Source organism: Hakea prostrata, chromosome 11 (genome assembly GCF_041222555.1).
Source record: "Hakea prostrata isolate BN-2017 chromosome 11, UWA_Hpros_2, whole genome shotgun sequence".
NCBI lineage: Eukaryota > Viridiplantae > Streptophyta > Magnoliopsida > Proteales > Proteaceae > Hakea > Hakea prostrata.
Genome location: NC_142610.1, coordinates 27,441,266 through 27,454,914, shown reverse-complemented (window position 1 = coordinate 27,454,914; position 13,649 = coordinate 27,441,266). Strand labels below are relative to the sequence as shown.

General features: G+C 36.8%; 1 protein-coding gene across 2 annotated transcripts in view; it reads right to left on the bottom strand.

The window, feature by feature from the left end:
- LOC149001247 (disease resistance protein L6-like) overlaps positions 1-12,874 on the bottom strand; it is a 43,830-nt gene extending 30,956 nt beyond the window's left edge. The window contains exons 1-11 of one of the 2 annotated variants that reach the window (XM_089139048.1): positions 12,314-12,874; positions 10,916-12,008; positions 10,479-10,790; positions 8,578-10,385; positions 8,131-8,244; positions 6,995-7,095; positions 6,800-6,864; positions 5,090-5,247; positions 4,917-5,010; positions 3,640-3,731; positions 2,970-3,020 (exon numbers count right to left, since the gene is read on the bottom strand). In XM_089139048.1, coding sequence (XP_088995174.1) covers positions 8,835-10,385; positions 10,479-10,790; positions 10,916-12,008; positions 12,314-12,804 — 3,447 coding nt within the window. In that variant the 5' untranslated portion in view covers positions 12,805-12,874 and the 3' untranslated portion in view covers positions 2,970-3,020; positions 3,640-3,731; positions 4,917-5,010; ... (3 more) ...; positions 8,131-8,244; positions 8,578-8,834. The remainder of the gene's footprint in view (positions 1-2,969; positions 3,021-3,639; positions 3,732-4,916; positions 5,011-5,089; positions 5,248-6,799; positions 6,865-6,994; positions 7,096-8,130; positions 8,245-8,577; positions 10,386-10,478; positions 10,791-10,915; positions 12,009-12,313) is intronic. The other variant, XM_089139047.1, reaches the window with a different exon arrangement.
- Between the last annotated feature and the right edge of the window lie 775 nt (positions 12,875-13,649).

Genomic DNA, 13,649 nt, shown 5'->3' with positions numbered 1-13,649 from the left:
GGCACTTTTCAAAGCTATGGACATCTTCTTTTGATCCTGTTGCACATTTGCTAGAGCTTGCTTGTCTTCTTCAAGCTCCGCTTCATGAGCAAGCAAAGATCCCATAAGCTCATCAATGGTGATTTTTGACTGATTTCCTGCTTCTTGAATTGCAGTCTTTTTTGGTCTCCATGAAGGTGGAAGGGCTCTTAGAATTCTTCTTGTCACATCCTCATTTGCTAGCTCCTTTCCAAGGCTATGTAACTTGTTAACAATGTTAGTGAATCTACTAAATAAGGAAGTAATACTCTCATCATCTAACATTTTAAAATCTTCATATTGAAGCATATAGACATCTAAGTTCATCTTTTTTATGTGATCGGTCCCTACATATGTGACCACTAATTTATCAAAGATTTCATTGGCATTTTTGCAAATCCCACATCTATTGTAGACTCTTTCACTTAAAGCACATTGCAAAATCATTTTTGCTTTGAGGTTTAATTGAATTTTAACCTTGTCAGTTGGAGTCCACTCGGTTTGGGTCTGGGTACTTTATTGCCTTGTTCATCCATTTTAAGAACTTCGTTTGGTCCACATGTCATGATGTTCCAAACATCGAAATCATGTGCACAAACAAAATCTTCAAACCTATTTTTCCAATAGGCAAAATCTTCTCCATTTAAGTATGAAGGTCTAAAAGTGTTAAGTCCTTCGGTTCTTTTACTCTTTTAGAGATTGATTTCAATCTCAAATTAAGCTCCTGCTCTGATATCAATTGTTGTGGCAACCTAGAATGGGGTCGAATTGATTGCAACTAGTGGATTACCCCAATTTTGTGGTTTGTGCGAAAATACAGGGTAAATTGAAAATTCAAATGAATTAAGCAATAACAAGCAACCACAACACATGATTTATAATGGTTCGACTATACAAGTCTACGTCCACTCCTCTCTTGGCCTCAAGAAAGTATTCCACTAATGATTCTCTTTCAATACAATGGGAAAAGATCAAACCCTTACAATAACCTTTGTTCACGGGGCAAGAGTACCCTTTACAATCTTTGTTTACCAAGTAGGGCAAGAGCACCCAAAGATCAATTCTAATCTACCTAGACTAGAATTGAAGAATTACAGGAGAAGGATGTTACCTTACAAGAGGTGTGACGCTTTACCACTTGTGTGAGTGTGATGTAATGTGAGTTGTATGCTCAAATGGAAATGTGTGCACCACCGACGCCTTCAATCACTTCAAGCTTGACTTCCACAAGCTTACTTAGTACCTTGGTATTGTTCTTCAAGGTTGGGGAGAGAGTGAGAGGCTAAGCACAATTGCTTGCTTGTGATTTGAGAGCTTGGGATCACTTGGGAAGTAGTTGATCAAGTATATGTGTCAATGCTCTCAAATGGGGTGAATTAGGTTTATATAAACCACTTTCGAGTGCCTACACCCAATCCCCAACGGATAGAAATTCACACATTTTAAGTCCAGTTTTCAGTCCAGACGGACGTCCGTCTGACCAGACAATCGTCCTTCTGAGGTATCCGTTAAAAAAACTAGCCGTTGGAGGCTTAGTTGAAACCAGACGGACGTCCGTCTGACTTGCTGTGATGCATTTCTCAACTAGACGGACATCCGTTTGGTTTAGACGGTCGTCCGTCTACAGCACAGCAGCCAGTGAAGTTTGGGACTTGGATTTGGCTTGGGTTTTTGGTCTTTTTGGTCAACCTTAAACCTCATACACCTTCCTTCTATGTCCTAGGTCAATCTAATGACATGATATGCTTATGATTAATTACAATTACATGAGAGTACATATGGAGGTGTCCTAAGTCCTAACTTCATCTAAGTCTTGATCATTGAAGCTCTTGAGTCTTCTTGTACTATATTCTTCATGATCATCATCATGTCCATCTTGGCATGCTCATCTTGACTTAGACTTGAGATCACTTGCTGTCATCTTGACTCAGACATGGCATGGTCATCTTCATGTCCATCTTGGCATGATCTTGGCTTGTGCTTGACTTGGGCTTGAGCATATGGCTTTGAATTGGAGTTGGTCCACTTGTTCTTATCTTGAACTAAACAACACAATTCAATGTAGCCATTAGTAATTCATGTTTATTATCATCAAAACCAATGGAGGCTGATGTGGCAAATGCTGACATAACATTTTCCAACAACACGTTTTAGAATGAAAACACATTAAATATGACCCAAAAAATCTAACTTTCCAAAATTGCCCTTTTCCACTTGGAACTAGGCTAGTCACCTGGTGTGACCAAGCCAATCGACCAGCCCTTGGAACTTAGTTCCAGGAGCAGAATCAAGGCCCAAAAAGCCCATGGCTTTGCCCTAGCTCCTATGACAACAAATCAAGGAGCTAAACAGTGAGATACAAGATTCTAATTCTCCCATCTAGTCTAAGATGAGCATGAACTAGACTTGGGCCCTGTCTTGTTTTTTGTCACTAAAAATCCTTTTCCCCTACATTGAAATTGTTAGAGCCTACAACATTATTAATCTATAAAAAATATAAGTAATATTTATGAAATAAAGTCCAAACATTACCTTGAAGTAACTTGTAATTTCTGATTTCCTGATGTTCTAAGGTTTTCGATCTCTCAATGTTGTGAATCCTTGCGTAGGTTTCTTGCTTCCATAAACTATTAGTTTTGGTTTACTTTGTAAATATATAGATCACCTTTGGTTTTGATTTCGATCTATTTCTATTGATTTAAGAAATCAAAACAAGGTGGAGGCTGAGAGAGGAAAACAAGGTCTTGTTCTAATTTTTGATAATTTTACCATTAAGTCCATTTCTAAGTAGTAATTCTTGTTGATGTTCACTAATGGTATCCACACAAGCAAAAATTAAAAGTTTATAAAGATAAAATATGTTTAAATCGATATATTTTATTGAGAAATAGGGATCATAAAATCATGCCATCAATATATTTTATTGAAAAATAGGGGGATCATAATCATACCAAATACATCTATTGATGTAACTTGTTCTTTTCTATGTTCAGGAGTGAAGCCTGAAAATGAAGAAGACAAGTTTTTGAATATTGAATTCAACATAAGAGTCCCCAGAGTAACAATTACAGTGGTTTTGTAATTCAAAAAGAAGGGAACAAAAATGTCTCTAAGAGGGGGGAAGCGGCAGTCTTGGCTGGTATTATACATGTTTGTAGAGCCAGGACTATCTATGTGGGTATAGCTCATACACAAGATCCCCACCTCTCCACAGATAAACACATATTTGAGGAGCTTTTGGCAGAGTCAAGACTATCTGATAAAAGGAAATGATCCTTCCATCTACCAGCCACGAAAATTACCAACTAGGCCGAAAGCTCAAGGATGATTTCTTAATTATTCTCATCTTGTCAATGAAAAGTGATACCAAAACAACCGTCCTCCTTTTCATCTCATCATACAGCTATGGCCCATGTACTAACAGTTAAAACATTGAGACCATTTACAGAGAGACTAGGAGTTGGTACTTGGTAGTGAAGTCTGAATTGTTGTTCCCTTCTAGGTTCCAGCTAAGTGCGTTTGTGTGTCTGAAGGTCTGTATATGCACCAGTTGGTAAAGAGTGATTCAGGAACGTTGAAGGCAGAAAGTAAAAGAGGCAAAGCAAAGGCCAAAAAGAGGACCTTTTCAGCAGTGAAATGAATTGAGAGCCTATGAGGTTTCCTTGGTGAACAATTGAGCATAGGTGCTTCTACTTGGGAGTTCCTCTCAATACCTGTAGTCAAAACAGTGTACCGAATCATCCTTTATTCCCAATTAATGTAATTTATGTGCAGAACCAACATGTACAAAATTAAGATTATCTCACAATAGATCATACGGTTAAGAACTATGCCCAGTGACAGTACAATACATAATAAGGAGCATAAGAGAGGCAAGTGATATTACTTTGCTTATTTAATCATATAGATTTGAATATCATGCATAGTGTGATAGAATGAGTATTAACACTGGGAGTATGGCCCTCAGAATAACAGAATAATCGGACTTGTATTTGCATGAAACCTCCACCTACACTGTTAACCACACCCAGATCAAGGTTTACAATCGAATCAATCAAAATGTCACTCTCACTCAGACAAGCCTCTGTTTCCATCTTACTTCAGCTGCATACCAATTCTAGTCTAACCTAGGCATCCTCACCTCTTTTCTCCGGAAAATTTTGAGAATTGATTCAAAGTACAGCATTAAAGACTTGGGAAAAGAAGTATATTCAATTGAAAACTCCACAAATTTCTGGTTCAGTTTCTTCTCAACTAAATCAGGCCAGATAAACCACGTGCCTCTTTTGAGGCCTTATGCATGGCCTGGTTTTTGAAAATATGAATCAAAATTTCTACTTCAAAATTCTGTCACTCATACACACATAAAATAGAAGAAAAAAAATGACAGGAGTAACTGATAGTTGAATTTTGTGGAAGATTAAATGCATCACTAAGACAATCTTCACTCAACAACCATTAACACAAATACATACATGTTGAAGAAGTCTCAACTACACAGAATAAACATGATTTATAAAATAAAATTATAACCTTAATATAGTCTCCCAAGAGATCACTGAATCAAGAGGAATAGGATGCAACATTGAAGATCAAGAACTAACTCATATTTGGAAAAGGGCCAAGCTCATTGAATCATTATTTATCCTCTTATTTTCAAGGTTCTGTCTCATTTCAGTATTTAGCACACCACAGTATTCACCAGGTTCTCTCTCAGTTACTTTGGACCTAACACACTGCATACCTCTCTAACAAGATATAGATCACCTTTCCACATAGGTTGATATAATTACAGGAAATATGCAGTTTAGACAGGAAGAAACACAACTAATTAATTTACAGTGGCAATGGTAAAAACATACTAATTAAGGACCATGCAAAAATATCCTGAGATGTACCTTAAGAGTTAAGACACAATCTTATGCATTCAGATTTTTCGCTTCTCACATTGATTATCAAAACCATGGGAATGGTGTTCCTTTGCTTCTTCCCCTGCACAATTCACATGTCATTGAATTTCATGGGAGCAACCCCAGTTTTGTAAATCAAAACCAGGAAAAGGGGGGATAACCTTGATAAAAACAATATCCCCTCAGAAAGACTAAAGCATTTCCATTCTAGTAGGGCTCATGAAAAGACAGTTGTCACATTTGCAGCTTCATCAACAAGATGATTTGGAGACTTTGTATTTCAAATACTGAATTAGGAAAGTTCTCGTTGTCACTTTTCCTGTATTTCAAAGGAAGTTTGTAAAAGAACAAAGAAATAAACAAATTAGCCGTGATGGAAACATTTGAAGACAAAAAAAGAAATGAATAGTAAAATATGCATAATTAGTGTCGTTGATCTCTAAAATAGACAGTGCACACTGATGAATCCAGCAGGAAACAAGTTTTGTTAATTCTAGCTTATACTATAAGAGTAGTTTCAAATTTCAAGCTAAATATGCATGCAACTTTTTTCAAATCTACCATTATTTGCAAAACTTCTCATGAAGGAGAAACAACCTTCACATAATTTCTAATGACTTATACTCTTGGGTGATTTTTGGAGGTTAACCACTCACAAATATATGGTAGAGCATGCATTGCAATATTGATAACACTAAATAGAGATTAAGCTTTCCACATATCCTTACAAGACAGTTAGTTGAATTATTTATGGATTAATACCTCAATTCCCTAGACAAAAACATATGCAGACACTACCTGTGGCCTGCACTTTCTTCCCATTTGAAAAACTCAAGCAACACAACTTAACAGTAGGGACATATATCCAGAACTTGGCTTAGAGCTCATTTCTGTTCAGAAACATACAATGCCAAAATATTGACCCCGTGCAAGCCATTTGTCCCACCCCAAGCACCTTCAAAGTACCACATGCAGATAGAGTTTTTCTTCTTTAACTTTTTTTTTTTGGGGGAGCGGGGGGGGGGGGTGGGGGTGGGGGTTTGGGGTGCGGGAGGGGGAGAAGGAGAATTATTTCACTATACGTTGAAGCCAGAGCTTTATTGCACATGAAAATGGGAAAATAAGTTCTGTCCCACCCCAACCTTCTCCAATTTTCCACCTTCGTGTGTTGCGGTAAAGGAGTTGGAATAATTTTACTATATGTGGGGGTCAAAATTTTAGGGGCCGGCTCTGCTAAATAGTCGGTAGACCACAGCTGTAGCCTGAGGTCAAGGCATCAAAACAGCCTCTCAGTTGCATATGCACCTAATGTAGCTAGTCCAACCTCCAAACATCCTATGAAAGTGTATAAGCCTTCTGCTATGAACCATACCATTTAGGATGCAGAACCTAACAAGGAGAATTTATCAATGGAATGAATATATATATATATATATGACCAAAACAGAGACAGGGGGAAATAAACAATTTAGTAATTGCAATTTATGTAAATATTGGGAGGTCAAACGTAATGTTATCAACGGCACAATATCACAAAAACTAAAGGAGCTAAAGCAAAATATACAAGATTCTAAATGGATTAGAGCCATGTAACATTCAACAACATCTCTTGCTGATAACCCTATTCCAAGTTTGTTGTGACAGCATTTTGTGTGCTCTAGTTTTGCTAATTCATTCCAACATTAGCATGATCAAGGGTGGAAAGTCTTTTGTGATTGAAAATTTTACTTTCCTCTTTTGTTTTCATATTTTCTGTTTTACATGGAGACAAAAGGAGCCTAAAACTTTAAATGGGAATTTTATTGAAAAACAGTTGCATGAATAGAAGGTAATCTGTGCAGAGACTAATTAGAGACAGAAAATTTCCATACCTTGGATGTTAGTACATTAGTTTGACTGATTTGCAAGTGGCATCAAGGACTAATCTGCAATTGTCCTGTTCAACAAAATGAGATTATGTGTGTCATCAGCAACAGATGACTGCAACTGCCAATTGAAAAACAAAAACCAAAGAGTCAACAAATCATCATTAGTCCTCACAGAAACAATGACTAATAGATTAGTACCTTCAATAAAATTGTCCCGTATGGTGGTTTCACAATTTTCTTTGATTTCATTAGATCTGCTTCTACTTTCTCAACATGAGTCCCAGTTATCATATTCAGCCCTGCAGTCATAATCGTAATCCGAGCCTCCAGTATAAGATGTGCTGGCTAAATTCTTGCAGTCTTAAAACATACAAAAGCAGATAAGCTGATTCTTCAAACCCTCTAAGGTTTCCCATCTGTCAATTCCAATTCCATGATTCTCGGATAGATAATTCAAGCTTTCTAAGTTTGAAAGTTCTGGTAATATTCTCAAGGACTCCAATTTCTTTAGGACTTCCAAACAGTAAACCCCATGAATCTCAACTATATTCTTACAGCCTTTGATTCATAATTGCTTCAAAATTTTCGACTTTGTTAAGGTCTGGAAATCTTAGCAAACCCTTTTTCAGTTTTGATTTAAAAAATAAAAAAATAAAAAAAGAAACAGACTCTTGTATTTATTTTTCTTCTAAGTAGGTAAAATAGAGAATTAGAATTGACGCCATATAAGGCGCTTTATTCCCCAATTTCTACTCTAACATAAGCAAGAGAACATCCTGTAGCAAATGTTGAGAGTTTCTCCCTCTTTTTGTTTGGAAATTTATAAATACTACTCTAAACCACAGGCATTAGAGACTTGGGGGAACATTTCTGTTCAAGAAAACTTCATATTTTTCTGCTTTAAAATTCCTTGGTCCAATATCTGTTCAATAAAACTGGGAAGATACGCTAGAAGCTCCTTTAGAGGCCTAATGCATGGTCTAGTTTTTCAAAATATAGCTTATTTGACTCTTTTAAGTGCCCTAATTATATTGTTTGTAGGGTGGGGGGGGGGGGAAGAAGCAAGCTATATCAGGGTTCAGATTTGGGGCTCAAATGTTTGAAATAAGTATGGACAAAATGCTCTGGCTGATAAAAATGTAATTGTCTGCTTATTCAGAACTTCATTCAGAATAAAATTACCCAAAATGTGTTTGCAATAGAGATGTGGTACCTCAATAAATGCTGAGACCAAAGTATACATACACTAGGAGAAGTTATAAGTTTTTGAGGGAATTCTTGTAGAAGTCAGTAGAAACAATTATCTCTTTCATGGCATGTTTTAGCTAACGTACCTTGATTGGCTTCCATTTGAGTCGTGAATCAGCAGCACTACATCAAGAGCTTGGAGAAAACTACAAAGGAACTGGTCTACCTTTTCTACCTGCTCCATGTATGCACATGTTTATCTATCACCATATATGTAAATAATGGAAGGTCAAAACATGTAATTTCCAGCCTAAACAGCACACATAATAACATCAATACCATTATATGTCAACAAATCAAGGATCTAAAGAATGATATGCAAGATTTTAAATCTCCAATTCAGTCTAAGATGAGCATGAACTAGAATTGGGGCCCAACTTTCCCTTTTTCTTTTTCTTTTCTTTTCTTTTTTTCCCCCCTTCCTTTTTGGTAAGCCAGCTTGTTTTCCCCTACATTGAAATAAACAGAGCCTACAAAATTATTAATCAATAAATAATATAAGTAACGTTTATGAAACCAAGTCCGTCCATTACCTTGGAGTAATCTGCAATTTCCAATTTCCTGATGCTCCAAGGTCTTTGATCTCTCAATCCTACAAAACCTTGGGTAGGGTCTTGCATCCTTTACCTCTTTGGTACTTCTTTATAAGTTTGAAAGATCTAGTAATCTTTCCAAGGAGCATCAAGTAATAATAAGCAAGATCTGCAAGCTTTTCAGTCTGTTAACACCATGAATCTCTGGTAGAGGACTCCAAACCATCAAGGCCAGGAATTCCAGATAACTTCTTGCACTAGTTAATTCGTAGGTCACTCAACCCTTTCAAGTTCAAAACGGCGGCAAGTAATTGTTCCATCGAGTATGAGCATCCAACAATCCATAATTTCCTTAAATTTTTTAAGTTGGAAAGATCCGGTAATCCTTCCAAGGAGCAGCATTCAATAATTTTCAAAGAGCATAACACCTCCAATCCATCAAAACTGTGAATCTTGGCCAGATTGTGGCAACTTTCTATCTTCAAGCTTTGCAACGACTCCAATCTAGAAAGGCTTGGAATTTCGGATAAGTTCCCACACGCCACTATCTCTAATTCCCTCAGGTTCTTCAGGGTTGAGATATCATCTGATAATGTTGTCAACGATGTGCACCTAATGTTTAGTATTTGCAAGGACTCATAGCCCTCACGGCACTCAATCTCTGTTAGTTCCAGGCAATCCCTTATATATACTTCCCTTAGCCCTTTCGAATCTCTCAGGTATGGTATCTTTTTCAATGAGCTGCAACGGTTAATATATAACTCCTCAAGGGAATCCATCCCCTCACCTTCAAAATGGGACATGGCATCAAGCCCAACTAGTGTTAAACTCCGAAGATTTTTAGAGCACCTCAGTTTTGGTAATAGTTTAATTGAATAGCACCAGAGAATTTGGCAGTCCTGCAGGGACTCCAATTTTTCATCTACACCTTTAATTTCTTCCAAGATCCTACAAAGACAAACCTTTAATGTCTTTAAATTTTTCAACCCACTTCCTAATCCACTTGCTAGCGCTACCAATGAGTTGCAACTATGAACCGATAGGGTGGTCAAACTTGAGGGAAGAAGGATACTTTGAACTAAATTGCAATTATAAACATCAACGCTGGTCAAACCTGAGGGCAGACTTGGAATACATGGAAGTGAATCACAATTGGAAAATTCAATGCTGGTCAAACCTGAGGGGAGACTTGGAATACTTTGAAGCAATGTGCAAAAAGAAAATCTAATGCTGGTCAAACATGGAGGAAGACTTGAGATGTCTTTAAGTGAATGGCAGTTAGCTAATTCAAGTTTTTTCAAGGAAGTCATTCCTCCGAAGTTGAAATGGATTAGAGAGTGCAACTGGCATAAAATGAGTGTTTTGACAAAAGTTAACTGACAAATTTCAATTGGGAGTTTCACCAGCCTCTCGCAGTCATCCACAAGTAATGTGATCAAGGACGTGAGAAAACCAACTTCAGTAGGGAGACCAAACAGTCTCTTGCAGCCCCTCAAATCTAAAGCGACCAACTTCTTGAGATAACCAATTTCAGTAGGGAGACCCTCCAAACGCCTGCAGTTGCTCAAATTTAAAGTGGCCAAGGACATAAGAAAACCAATTTCAGTAGGGATACCCTTCAGACTGCTGCAGCCACTCAAATCTAATGTGACCAGCTTCATGAGAGAACCAATAGAACTGTCAATCCTATCCAATTTTTCACAATTTTTGAAACTCAGTATCTCTAAAAGTTGATTTTCTGAAAGGACAGGAGTGTTGCATAGCCATTGACAAGACTCGAGTTTTAAGACTTTCAGTTTTACAGCCACCTACAAAATAGTTATAAGAAAATTTTGAGATTTGTTTTCTGAAACATGTTGAAAAATTGCAAATTAAAAAGAAGAGAGATATGTCTTCCAAACCTTGATATGTTTCCAACCCATCCAACTTTCTGTGATCTCACTATATGATAGATCAAGAACAACCAACTTTTCTGGATAAAATTTGGTTAGTGCATATTGTTCAGGGCATCCTTTCCAACTAAGCCATATCAAGTTTGAAAAAGTATTGATGCAGTCACCCGATATTTGTGTATGATCTAGTTGGAGAAATCTTAGTTCAGTCATTGCATCTAGTCCTGCACTCATTAAACATTTGCTCCTTGATTTACTCTTGGAGTCAACATTGTTTTTATTGAAGTCAATGGTACTGAGTCCTAAACAATCACATGTTCCCTACAAAATATAAAACTTATTCAAATTCCAAAAAAAAAAAATTTAATATCCCAAGAAAAAATAGGACAAAATATCAAATTCACAAAGTTGAAACAAAAATAACAATATGTGCATCCAATACCTACCTTAGGTTTGAAAAGCACGTCTAAAACCTCCTCTTCAGAGCATATTCGACTACGTTCCTTTGCTTTTCTACTCTCTTGACGAACAATATACCTTCCAAGATCCCGAACCACATTAGGCATCCTTAGTTCATCATCTTCATTAATCATTATCAAGGACTTTGCACGAAGAACCTGAAGACCCGCTTTAGGGTGAAAATTACACCCTGCCCATATATGACACACAATATCTTCTTTCATCCCATTGAAAAAACAAGCAATATCCAAAAAAAAATGTCGTTCCATATCCCCCAAGTCATCGTAACTTATTTTCAAACTTTTCATAACATCGTGATTGGGATATTTCTGCAATTTCTTTAACATATCTTCCCAGATTGGTCTTGCCTTTGTAAATAAAGATGAACCTATAAATCTAAGAGCCAAGGGATGTCCTCCAGTAGTTGCAACTATTTCTTTAGAAATATCCAAAAAATCTTCTTGAGGCTGATTCGTTTGAAATGCATAATGCCTAAAAAGTTCAAGAGAATCATCTAAACCCATTAAGTCGGGCTTATAAATCTTATGTGCTTTTCTAGCAATTAAAATATCCTCGTTTCTACTGGTGATAATAATCCTACTTCCGATGCCAAACCATTCACCATCCCCAATTAGAGACTCCACTTGAATATCTTGATCCACATCATCAAGAACAAAAAGAACTCTCTTTGTGCATAATCGTTGTTGGATCGCTTTCATCCCATCATCCACATCAACAATATCTAGAATTCCATCCCCTAGGATAGCTTTGCTAAGCTGATCTAGCAGATAACGAATCCCAAAATTTTTTGTACGCTCTCGAACATTTTCAACAAACACATATTCGTCAAATCTACTAAGAACTTCATTGCAAACAGCCCTAGCAATCATTGTCTTTCCAATGCCACAAAATCCATGGATCCCTATAATTTTTGTGACCTGACATTCAATATCTAATAGCTCCAACATTTTCTCTAAATGGCTTTCCATTCCAACTAGGTAGTTAAGAACAGGCTTGAGTCCCTTGTTCAATCTACTTGAAACTTCTTTAACAATTGTTGTTACTAGTTTCCCTTCTTGACTGTATAATTCAAAAAAGAAATCATAAATACTTAGCATGATGAATAATGTACATATAAGGAATAAAAAGAAAAATATTGAATATAAACAACCCACAGGTGAATGATTTGACTTGATAACACAGAAAACAGAGAAAGATTTAGCCGGAAACCATATCAGATCAGAGTCAATTCTCCTTCTTACCGAGTCCCCTTAGATCCAGTTAGACCCATCATTCCAACCCAAAATAAATAAATAAATAAATAATCTCTTAATTTTGACTTCATAATGGAGAAACAAAACTTTAATTGGAACTGTTGAACTTACGTTTCTTCATTGCAATGCCATCCATTCAATTTTCCAATCTCTCGTAGGTCATCTCGCCACTCTTGCACCGTTTTCTTGGAGAAGTGTTTGGGATGTTCGTCATCAAAAGCCTTTTTGTAACTGTCGGACGTCTGATTTCGCACATCCTTTGGTTCAACTTTGTAGAAGATGGGAAGTACAGTCTGTTTCCCTATTCTTTGGCATTCACGTATCATCTTTAGCTCATCGAGGCACCACTTGCTGGAACCATAGTTCATCGAAAATATGGGAATTGAGATTATTGACTGCTGGATTGCAGCTGATAGACCAGGTCCTATCAATTTTCCTTTCTCCAGTTCTTTATCGTCCTTGAAAGTTCGAATTCTAGCCCCCACCAAACGATGGTAGAGATGATCAGCAAAACCTCTACGAACATCTTGGCCGTGAAAGCTCATGAACACTTCAAAGCTTGAAACAGAAGAGGAGGCCTGTTGCTGATGAGTTGCAGCCATCGTATGAAATTGATTAATTGCTCGAAATTATTCTTGTTTCAGATGTCAAACTGAAAAGATCCAAGAGTGATTTTGCTCGAGTCCTGCCCCTTAAATGCGTAGGACCGTCCAAATCAGCAGTTTGACTCAATTACTTTAGGCTTGTTTGGTTAAAAATCTCTAGATTCATGGGTATGGGGTGAACTATAAAAACACTATAAAAACGCTAAATATTTTTTTTTTTTTTTTATATGAAGTTCATTACATCCTCAAGGGAGTTTTTTTACATTAATGCTACCAAGTGGTGCGAACCCAAGACCCTCCCCTAGTAAAGTTGGATCTTTAACCGCTTTAACATACCACCTTTCAGATGATACCATAGGTTTGAAATCTATAGATTTAAAACAATAAATACGTTTTATTACCAAAAAAAAAACAATAAATACCTTTTTGTACCCGATTCAAAACAACACATACGTTCAAAATCTCAACTTTTCGATCTCAACGGCACGAAAAGCCATTTTGCTCTGCTTCTTCGTTCTCTCTCTTGTTCTTCGTTCAGGTGCAAGGAACCCTCTCAATCGACTAATCAAAAACCCAAATCAAGATGAAATACGTAGTGAAGCAAAGAAAAGTCTCTGATCTCTTACAGTTTGAAGGATTTGAATATTGATTTGGATGAAATGGCAAAGCAAAGAAGTCTTTGATTCTTCGTTCTCTCTCTTGTTCTTCGTTCAAGTGTGATTTTCCCTCTCAATTGACTTATCGAAAACCCAAATTTGGAAGAAATACATAGTGAAGCAAAGAAAAGTCTTTGATCTCTTATAGTTTAAAGGATTTGAATATCAATTTTGAAGAAGTCTCTG